At 31.6% G+C, this 10973-nt stretch overlaps 3 protein-coding genes across 3 annotated transcripts; all 3 read right to left on the bottom strand.

The window, feature by feature from the left end:
• Positions 1–272: 272 nt before the first annotated feature.
• Positions 273–1184, bottom strand: LOC101268644 (kiwellin). Its single transcript, XM_010315134.4, has one exon. The coding sequence runs from the start codon at positions 1128–1130 to the stop codon at positions 492–494; it is 639 nt and encodes a 212-aa protein (XP_010313436.1). The 5' UTR covers positions 1131–1184; the 3' UTR covers positions 273–491.
• A 2016-nt stretch (positions 1185–3200) lies between these two features.
• LOC101268349 (kiwellin-like) lies at positions 3201–4083 on the bottom strand. Its single transcript, XM_004251118.5, has one exon. It carries the CDS (start codon positions 4036–4038, stop codon positions 3496–3498), a length of 543 nt encoding a protein of 180 aa, XP_004251166.1. The 5' UTR covers positions 4039–4083; the 3' UTR covers positions 3201–3495.
• A 1181-nt stretch (positions 4084–5264) lies between these two features.
• LOC101268063 (glutaredoxin-C4) lies at positions 5265–9847 on the bottom strand. The gene is made up of 4 exons (XM_004251117.5): positions 9607–9847; positions 7546–7619; positions 5633–5731; positions 5265–5557 (listed from the first exon to the last, which is right to left on the bottom strand). The coding sequence occupies exons 1-4, from the start codon at positions 9789–9791 to the stop codon at positions 5484–5486; spliced, it is 432 nt and encodes a 143-aa protein (XP_004251165.2). The 5' UTR covers positions 9792–9847; the 3' UTR covers positions 5265–5483.
• Between the last annotated feature and the right edge of the window lie 1126 nt (positions 9848–10973).

Genomic DNA, 10973 nt, shown 5'->3' with positions numbered 1-10973 from the left:
CTGAAATTTCTTTCGTGACATAATATACACATTCTATACGATATAATACACGTAGGATATCAAATTATCATGAAATACACCATATAGAACGAATGTATTTTTTTGTTCAATCTCATACTAATTTAAATATCTACACATCTAAAATAAGCAGATATAAATGCTAATAAAGATCAAGTTAAATGACATATTATGACGACTTCCTTCTGTTATCAACTAGAGGAAGTGATCTTGCAATAAGATCGTGACATGATATTAAAAAAAAAAGTTGAACATCACCACATAAATATTATTTTTTGTTATATCATAGTTTATTAATTTTAAGGAACTCCAATGTACATCTTATTACATGCAAGATGACATATCATAGTTTATTAATTTTAAGGAACTCCAATGTACATCTTATTACATGCAAGATGACACGCTTATTATATAATTTGGTGTATAAAGTTATTAAATTCTATCGAAATTTATAACGATCGCTCCGTCCCGACCTAGACCATGGACCAAGTGACAGGAACTATACCCAAATTTGTATTCAACCCTAAAGCTCTCCACACAGCAATTGAACCATCCACTATGTTATTTTTGCATGGACTTTGAAACGCGTGTTCCGCATCACAACCCATAGTAGAATCACATTCATCAACTACTTTAGCTGTTACGGTCTTTCCATTATTAGCACGAATACGTATCATTTTACCACACCTTGAACGTCCCGCGAACCATCCAGTAGACAATGCCACTATACTTTCGTTGTTATCATGATATTTCCCGTCACATGACGATGGACCCCCACCATCTCCGCCTCTAGCAAAGTTGTTGAGGGTTAGTTGAGCGGGCGTTGACGAGGTGACAGGTGGCGAGCAACGATAGATTGGGTGTACACCGTTGCAATTGATTGTGCCAGATGGACGACATGTATTGGACGGAGTCGGAGAAGGGACAGAAGGAGGGCTATTTTTGCAAACTTTGGTTCCAACGTTAGGATCGTCGTTACATTTTCCGTTTATGCAAATTAATTGACCATCACAATCGTCCCATGTTTTACAAGGGCCGTTACATTGGGAAATGGCGTTAGAAGTAGAGATGAAAATGGTGAAAATTAGTGAAAGAATGGCTAGATTGGACATTGTGGCTATTTTTGTAATGATTGAAAAAGGTTATATGTGTAAGAATAGTGTTGATTGGTGAATAAAACTGTCTTAATGTATGAATATATATAGGAAAAAAATGATATTGTAAGTCGTAATTTTCGGCTAGTAGAGTTGTACACATGTCAAATGATTGACCTAAAGCCTAAATATGTTATTTATTAAATTGTATCAAAATTAAATTAATTGAGTTGAATGAACTAATAATGAATAATAGTTTGATTCAGAGTTCTCATAAAAAATTAGTCATCAACTCCATTTCGTTGCGTAAGTGAGGATGTCAGTCATCATAGTCTGAACTTGAAATCTTTCGTAGGCTCATCTCGTCGATTGGCATTCCGATCCTGGTCATTCATAGATAGTCGGCACTTTTAGTCATAGGCTATCGCCCATTCCTGATAGCCGCAGCTCTGCCCGTCAATAAAATAGAGTAATAGACGATTATTATAAAGTAATTTCTTTTCATTATTCTAATTTTGGTGAAAAAAATTATCTGATATATATATATATATATATTTATATATATATATATATACACACGATCATTATAACATAATTTCTTTTTATTTATTTTAATTTTGGCAGAAAAAATTATTTGATATATATATATATTGTTGATGAGAAGTGAGAGATATTTCATTTATTTAAATTAGGTGTGCAATTTGACTCGAAATTTAATATTATATTCATTGTGGTAATTTAGCTAAAAAAAATAGACTTTTCTAGCTATTCAATGCAAAGACTTGGCATGGATGCACAATAGGATTAATAGATGGACTAACAAGTTGATCTACTAGTTAATAAATGGATCGCGATTATTATGGACAAATTTAAATTTAATCGAATTTCAATAAAAATATCAAAAGAAGCTAGAAAAAGATTTCATCGACTAAAATTCATCCAAACATAAAAAGCTAATGGTTACTTACGAGCTCGTCATTATACCATAAATATAGTGAGCAAGTAATAACTTTTGTATAAATGATTAATTAATTAATTAAGAATATTTTAATTCATTAAATTTTAATTTAACATATGAGAAATGAAGAAATAAAAAGTAGGGGAGTAATAAGGGAAAAAATAAATTAGACCATAGTGAGATTTGCTATTGCTGTTACTCTTTCCCTAGGTAGTGGCTGCTAATTAATTACAATACATTCATAATTTATTCAATTAATGGATATTTTAAATAAATATAATTTTAGATATTTTTCTTTTAAAAAAACGAAAAGAGAAAAAGATAAATTCGAAATAAATAAAATGAATTGAATTTTTCGTTTTTAAAATATCGAGTATTTTAGCCATCTAGCATAATTATAATAGAGATATTTGTGATAGGAGTATGACAGCTAATTCCTTATGACGCTAAAATTAATTATAAATCTTTTGAATTATATTGATGAAGACTATTAATGTTAATTCTTCTAATTAAAATAAAAACATAAAATGATAGTCCACATTCTAGAAAAGTCCTGTGTAAATTCAATTGTCAATTTTCATAGTTTGATTTCAAATATGTTTATCTGATTAATTAAGAAAGTCGAATATTGTTAGGCATTTGTTTTAATTTATTTATAAACTATATTTAAAAATTGAAATGGACATATATTCCTTTGCTTATTTGTAGCTGCGTGTGGTATTCAATTCGTTTCAATTTATTTATCATAGTTACTGTCTAATAAAAATAATTGTTTGAACATAATTTTTTCAAAAAGTTTATAAATATTTTGAATGGTTAAATATTGGTCCATTTAATTCACCTCTCAAAAAGTTATAACTCTCTTTACATATTATTTTATTATATACATACATGTCTAATTGCTTGAAAATTTAAAAAAAAAAAGGTAAATTGCTGTCTTTGAAGCGATTTTCTTTAAAAACTTTATTAATGTTTTTCACCCTTTAGGCTTCAATATTATATATAGTGTGTTGTTTCTAAGTATATAACTGAAGATTATATATCTGAATTTACACAAAACATTATTAATTTTACCCTCAAACTCTGAATCAAGCCAAATGAATTAGAATTGAGGGAATGAAATAGTAGAATTATATAGAAATATTTCATAGCAAATTCTTGAAGAACACTAATCATGTCTATCTTATCACATAGTGTATATAAAATGACACAATTATTCAATACTATATCACAACCGAACACACATAACAAATTAATTAAACCACATGGGAGTAATAATAATTATATTATCTCCTAGGCCATATGAACCAAGCAACAATTTCCTTTATTAAGTTATTCATAACTAAATAAGATCAACGATGAATTTACTGATTAGCTATAGAATTTTATCTATCGATAAATTTTTTAGTAGTGATATATGATCTCCTAGACCATGGACCATGTAATAGGAACTCTTCCCTCATTAGTATCCAATCCCAAAGCTCTCCACACAGCAATTGAACCATCCACTACATTATTTTTACAACCATCTTTTGTGTCACATTCATCCACAACCTTAGCCGTTACACTCTTTCCATTTTTATTGGCTCGAATACGTATCATTTTTCCACACCTTGAACCATTATCATACCATCTAGTAGTCAACGCGACTACTCTTTCGTTGTTATCATGATATTTCTCGTCACATTCTGATGGACCACCCCCATCTCCACCTTCACTAAAGTCGTTAAGGGTTAGCATACCTGACGTTGAGCCAGTAGATGGAGGAGAAGGAGAACTTCCTCCTCCTCCACAAATACTGGTTCCAACGTCAGGATCATCGTTGCATTTTCCTTTAATGCATATTAATTGCCCATCGCAATCGTTTAACGATTTGCATGGGCCATTGCAAGAGGAAATGGAGTAAGATGAAGAGATGAAAGTTGTGAAAATGATGCAAAGAGAAAGAATTAAGGCTAGTTTTGTCATAGTGGCTATTTTTGTAAGAATTGATCGAGAATGTGGTTATATGAGTAATAAAGATATTGCAAAATAGGTAGATATATATAGGCAATAATTAATAAGTAGGCCATATTTACTTGATTTATTTTTTAGTCGTGATTTTCGGCTAGTGATGTACAATTTTCATTTTGCCAAAATATAGGCGGAGTCAAAAATTTTAATTTTTAAATTTTTTTTTATTGTAAATAGTGTTATTTACACTTAAATTTTGCTAAATAACGATATTGTAAAAAGTAAACGTAAAATATAGTAAAATATATTGTATTCGCTCGTATAATAAAAGTGAAATATATTTTATGCTTGCACATGATAATGTATCCATACATATACAATATCTTTTATAGCTGATCGAGTACATCATTATATCTGGTACTATATTATATTATATGGTTATCTATTGGCTCAATCAACTTCAATTTTCATGGTTTGCTTTGAAAAACGTGTTAATTATTAAGTAAATACTTTAATATTTGAAACTATATAATAAGATTTCATCTCATAGAATATCGAAAATATTATCTTAGGTGATCCTGATCAATTTTGATACGTTGTATTGAATTCACAAGTTGCTGGAATATAAAATTGAAGTTGTTGCAACGACTTCAATAATTGCTCTAATATTTGTAATTCCGATCTCAGTTACTTTTGTCTAGATCATGTATTCAAATAGAAAATATATTAAATTATGTGTTTTGAACATACATTTTACTTGAAAAAAATTAAAATTTCTGAGCGAACACTGAAGATTGATTTTCAAAATCTGATCGAATCTCATGACCAAATAAATACTTGAAGATAAATTTTCACAATTTGATCTAAAATATATGAATAATCGCTAGCAAGGTTTGTAATACAAACTTTGTACGGTAGAAACATAAATCAACAAGAAAAACATAATCAATATAATCTAAAAAGCGCAATCAAGGAAGGACAAGTAATTAATACACAGACCTTATCCCTACCTTTGGAAGATTAAAAAAATTATTTCGAATAGATCATTGACTTTCCAAAGCACAGTTTGAAAGAATGCAAGAATATAAAGGTATGATGAAAATATTAGAACAAGAAAATCCTCCCTCCATTTCAATTTGTTCGTATTTCCTTTCTTTGCCAACTTTCTTCGTGAACCATAAAATTCAGATGTCTTTTTTACTTTTGTAAACTACATGCCAATTCAAAACCAGGCAAACAAATTTAAATGAACGGAGTAATAGCAATGATAGCATAATTATAATTATACCTACAATAACAAGTCCTTTATCCTAAAGTTCTTATGAAGTAAAGACTCATTCTTACAATCATCAACTTTTTCAAACTCCACACAGACACCCTCAAAGGCTGCAAAAAGACCTATGGTGATCATATATCATATTACAGAGTCATTTAATCTGAAACCATGTAACAAATTCAGCTTAAAGATCATCATTCTTAGAATTAACACCAAGAAGTTTAGCTAGATCCCCGTTTTCATACGCCTCGATGGTATCTGTAAAGTAAATAATATTGTAAGCACAGGACTATGACTAATACAGAGGCAGCTATATGCTTTGAGTTAGCTTACCATCTGATCCTCCGATGTGTTTACCGTTGACGAAAACTTGTGGCACGGTGCGTCTGCCAACGATTTCACTAATGGCATCCTGGATGTTCCATCCATCATCTAACAAGCGGAAAAAGCAGAGTTTTGATAAAAGGTTCTGATCAAAGACATAAATCTATTGTTGTAAAACAATTCTCTTCACCTTCTACATTGAGTTCAAATAGTTATTGCTGCAAAGCAGTATAGTCAAAGGCAAAAAGTTCTAAAAAGTGCTTCAGATCTATTGGGCCTTAAGCACAAAGCACAATTTAAGTGCAGGCTTCAGTTTAAAAAGGCAGAAATGTATTCGAGAAAAAAGTAACAAATTCATTCGATATTGTTTTCCACAAACAAATACTACACTTATTTGCCGATTATATTTGTTGTTTGGTACCGATTCAAGATAGAACTCACGGGAAATGAGTTTGCGTGCTTGATGCTTGCCTACACTGAACCACAGCTTAAGTGAGACGAAGTGCCATCTCCGAGCTGTAAGGGCTCGGGTTGCTAGGCGTAAATACTAAGCAAAGTGTAGAACTTTCTTAAACGAAGTAAAAGCCTGTTTGGATTGGCTTTTGGCTTATGATTTATAAGCCTAAAGCCATATGTTAGAAATTCTAACTTGTGGTTTTTGGCCTTTTTTTCCCCTAATCTTTTAGCTTAAAAAGAAGTGCTTATAAGCAGTTTTGAATTTTACTCGAACAGTATAAAACTGCTTAAAAGCTCTTTTGGCTAAACAGCCCCTAAAATAAGCCAATCCAAACAGGTTCCAAGTACAGACCTAAAAGTTAGCCCACCCATCGTGGTGGCTGAAGAGCTTCAATTTAAAGCAAACAAAAAAGAAGGAAGAGAAAATAACATGGGATGTCCTCCAATGAATTAGTTTAGTATATATTCTGGGGAAAACGTGTTGATTTTTCCTACTTGCCTCTCAATTCAGTGTTCCATTCCCTGCAAAGCACCCGCAACTTAGAATCAACAAGAGGAGGAAGCTCAGGACATTTATAAACCCTTTTGGATTCCATTATACATGTGGAACATATACTCTCTATAACCTTTGTAATGAGTTAAAGGTTACCATAAATCTCTAAAATCTAGAAAATATTTTAAGGTCTACAAGTGGCGTGAAATTTGGTCTTATGGGTGATAAGCTGGTTTAAATGATTGGCTTTTGATATGACATGAAATTACAGCATTCAACCAAAACTTCATCTCTCTGGACATTTGCGTGTAAAAATAAGGTTCCAAACAGTCTTCATGTGATAATGCATCCAATAACATTTCTCTAAGGGTGTTCGGTACAGAGGAAAGCATTTTCTTCAATTTTCCCAAGTTTGATTGGTCATATTGTTTTGGAAAAACATTTTCTCTAGGAAAACGAGTTCCTTAAAATGAGAAAAGGACTTCCCTGATAAAGTGGATTCCTAAGTGACATTCAAATTTCATTGTCTCATCCCCAACCCACCCAGCGCCCCAAACCCCTACCCCTGGACCATCCCACCCCTGAACCCCCACTCGATCCCACCCCCCTAATGTTTTGGCAGTACATATTAATGCACTTGTTTTTTTTAATTTTGTTTTCTTACCAAAACACAAGAAAATAAGTTTAAAACCACTTGTTTTTCAAAAAAAAAAAATTTCCTTCATACCAAACATACCCCAAGTCTCAATTCGCTCGAAGTGTTTCTATTTAATCGGAGAAGTCCAAATTGACCTTGTCAAGAAATCATGGAAAATGTGATTGACCAACGGCAAGCCTAATAAGATATAATCCGTTGTATCTTACAATTTTACTCAATTACTGAAATCCATTTTAGGCAGTTGAGAAAACCTTAGACATGTAGGGATTGATAAAGGAAAAGTAAGGACTGAGACTAGGGGCATAGGAAGGATACCTCTCTCATCAAGCTCAACGACATGAGGTTTTTGGTTCAATTCTCTGAATACAGCCTTTGCTTTCTTACAGTATCTGCAAAGCAATATAAAATTGATGCAAACAGTTAATACAACATACAATAAACACAAATAAAATAGTGTTTGCATGTCAGGTCATTACATACACTTTTAAGAAGTTGAAGATGTACAAATAGGTTTCAAATAGGAAAATTAATGAATCTATAAGCCATATTAGTTGTCAGTGATTTTGATCTATTGAATCTCAAACATTCTTATAGGTGTTAAGGCATGGATTTCACTGGCTAACAGGATACATATTGTATTGCCTCATCAATATTGTGAGTCACATTTACTGTCTCGCAAATGAACTAGACATAATTTACATGATAATTTTAGAATTGAAAAAGAGCACAGGATGAGCACTTGGGGAAAAGGTCCCCATAATTGTAAATGTAATCTGTTAGTCATTTTGAATGATGCATTCAGAAGGTAAAAGTACTGTTTCTCTGACATTTTCCTCAGAATTTAAGCAGAGAGCATATTGGACACAGAGCATAATTTAGATGCAATTCTCCCAAACGTCATCGAGGTACCTCCTTTTAGATGCAAGACTCTTCAATATAATTATGGAGAAATAGAAACGGAACCATAAACTAGAGCAGTTCAAAACTCAACCACTATGTTTTTAGCATACCATTTTCTTCAAAGACTTGAGACTTGAGAACTCTCTCTCTAATTCAATTTTCATAATCGTGTGGATATGACCAATATCTTTCTCCTCCAAGTGAAATCTACCCTACGTGCTGCTGAAGCCCCTGAATATGGATACCATTTACTTCTTATGAAAAGCTTGGTATCCATGCTCCCAAAAAGGGAAAAATATATCTCCAAGAGGTAAATACGAGAAAACAGAATAGAAGATAACATTTTCCACTCGTTAAAAAATCCTCATTTCTCTACTTGGGGGCCTAATGGGTTAACGTTTTTCTGAAAGGTAATTTATCAACAAATGGTAGGAGAGAATAAGGATAAAATCCCTTAGAACCATAAATTTCTGATAGTAAAGTATTTGAAATAGGAATGAGGTGGGGAATACACAAACCTTAACCAATCTATGATCTATCTTGGTCGCCATAACCCTTTAGCAAGAAAGTTAGATCCTTGGGCTCTTTGATTAGACATAACATGAGCAAGGTAAATCAAACTTCTTCCTCTTTATGTAATATATCAATCAGTTCTATACTTTCTTTTCCTTTGATTTCCACAGCGTTAGATTCAATTAGACATAATCAGAGTGCCTCCATTATCTTAAAGACCAATTCTTATTACAATTAATAAGCTAAAGACAACTCAATAAAAGAAGGTATGACGCTAAAGCGAACCAAACTAGCTAAACCATTGTAATACTGGAAAATGTTCAAACTTTTTTACATCAATCCATCCAGTAATTAACTCAACTACAAAAACCAAAATCAAGATCTTTCTGTAAAGTATACAGAAAAATGTACTCCATTACAACCTCCTATGTCACATTAAAATCCTCATAAATAAAGCTTCTTCCTTACATGCTTCTACATTTTCCAATACTCACTTAGTCCACTTTAACTTTTCCAGCTTAGAAACTATAATTTATCACTATGTTCCTAACTTATCCTTATTAGTTCCTAACTTATCCTTATTATAAACTATAGTCATTTCCAAAAAAAAAACATTAAATTTATTATATTCAAAAGGATAAATACAGTAAAATTGCTTCGTAAAGTGGTTTGCGAGTCAATACTGGACTAGTAAAAATGATCGGGGAGAGAGTAGTTTTTGTTAAAATTCATCAAAGACACAAACTTTATCCTCACTTTTGGTAGATTAACTCAAACCAATTAAAAAAGATCACCCAATTTGGGATTTATCATATCAATTTGACAATCAAGGACCATAACAGAGAGAAAAAAAAGATACAATAGCATTACAAAAGGGACAAATGAAACAAAATCAGATAATAATCTAAAAACCCATAAAAAAATCAGAAAAAATAGCTTAAAGAGAGAGAGAAAAAAACTAACGGGCAGTAAGATTTGGAGAAGATAACAATGGAGTGAGAAGAAATCGTCTTCTTAACGAAAGCAGATGAATCTCCACCTCCAGCAACTGTTGATGCGTACAACAACACAGTTACAGATACTATAATTAACAAAATGGGTATAGAGGATAACGATGTAGAATTGGAAAATGCAGCTGATTTTGCCATTTTTGAGCTTTGAAAGAGAGTTGAAATTTAATTTGCTCTTTCAAGATCTCAAATCGGATTTTTTTTTCTTAAATATATATATGGGAAGTATATTTTACCTGATTGGGCTTTGGGATTTGGGCCTTGTTTTATTTTGTTATGGGCCAGGTGATAAAATTGTTGGATGAATTAGACAAAATAACTATTTTTACGTGGTGATTTACGTTAGGGCAACTTTCACATATAGCAAACAAAAAATTCATATTTGTATGCTATAGCAAACTTTGCATAATTGCGCTCTATAGCAAACATAAAACTGTATAATTTGCTATACATATACAATTGTATAATTCGCTGGCCTGAATTGTATAATTCGCTGGCCTATTTTGCTGCAATTGTATAATTTGTTTTGCATACAGTTGAATCGAATTAAAATGTATGTATATTGCATAATTATAAGTGTATAGCAAGAAGATATATGTTTTTCTCGCTTTATACAAAAATAGAAACACAATATATACACTTCTGTTGTATAAAGCTAGAGAAAATTGTATTTCACTGCAATTGTATAATTCGCAATTGTATAATTCGTTGGCCTTTTTCTCTGCAATATTTGAAGTAAAATGTTTGTAAATTGTATAATTAAGTGTATAACACGAACATATACATTTTTGCATGTGTATATACAATTTTCTCTCGCTTTATACAAAACAGAAACAGAATTATACACTTCTGTGTATAAAGCGAGAGAGGCGAGCGAGAATGGAGAGTGGCGAGCGAGATTTTTGGGAGAGAGACGCTAGCAATTTTTAGCTAATGTTTGCTATAGAGCACAATTAAATCAAACCCTAGCTATTCCATTTAATTTAGGTTATTAGTTTGCTATTATATACAATTTTTCCTTTACGTTATCGACGTTAATTTCATGATTGTTATTTAGAAATCTATTACTGATTTGAAATTACTTAAAATTACACAATTTGGGAAATTTTCATATATAGCCACTTAAAAATAATTAATAACTCTTCATAGCTATAATTTGATAATTACAATTTATAGCTACATGTTATATGAAGGAGAGCGAGACTGGGAGAGAGAGGAGAGAGGCGAGACAGAGAGGAAAAGAGTGGGACAAATGTGATTTGTATATGCATATTGGTTAGATAATTGTATATTATACATATATATTTATATATATGACAA

Source organism: Solanum lycopersicum, chromosome 11, assembly GCF_036512215.1.
Source record: "Solanum lycopersicum chromosome 11, SLM_r2.1".
NCBI classification, from domain to species: domain Eukaryota; kingdom Viridiplantae; phylum Streptophyta; class Magnoliopsida; order Solanales; family Solanaceae; genus Solanum; species Solanum lycopersicum.
The sequence above is the reverse complement of the archived record's forward strand: the minus strand, read 5'-3'. Positions and strand labels throughout refer to the sequence as shown.

Excerpts from the sequence above, each read along its gene's own strand:
- LOC101268644 (XM_010315134.4), bottom strand. The coding sequence starts at position 1,130 with ATGTCCAATCTAGCCATTCTTTCACTAATTTTCACCATTTTCATCTCT.
- LOC101268349 (XM_004251118.5), bottom strand. The coding sequence starts at position 4,038 with ATGACAAAACTAGCCTTAATTCTTTCTCTTTGCATCATTTTCACAACT.
- LOC101268063 (XM_004251117.5), bottom strand. The coding sequence starts at position 9,791 with ATGGCAAAATCAGCTGCATTTTCCAATTCTACATCGTTATCCTCTATA. Across the intron at positions 7,620-9,606 it reads TTCTCCAAATCTTACTGCCC|ATACTGTAAGAAAGCAAAGG; the intron begins GTTAGTTTTTTT and ends ATTGCTTTGCAG. Across the intron at positions 5,732-7,545 it reads CGTTGAGCTTGATGAGAGAG|ATGATGGATGGAACATCCAG; the intron begins GTATCCTTCCTA and ends TCCGCTTGTTAG.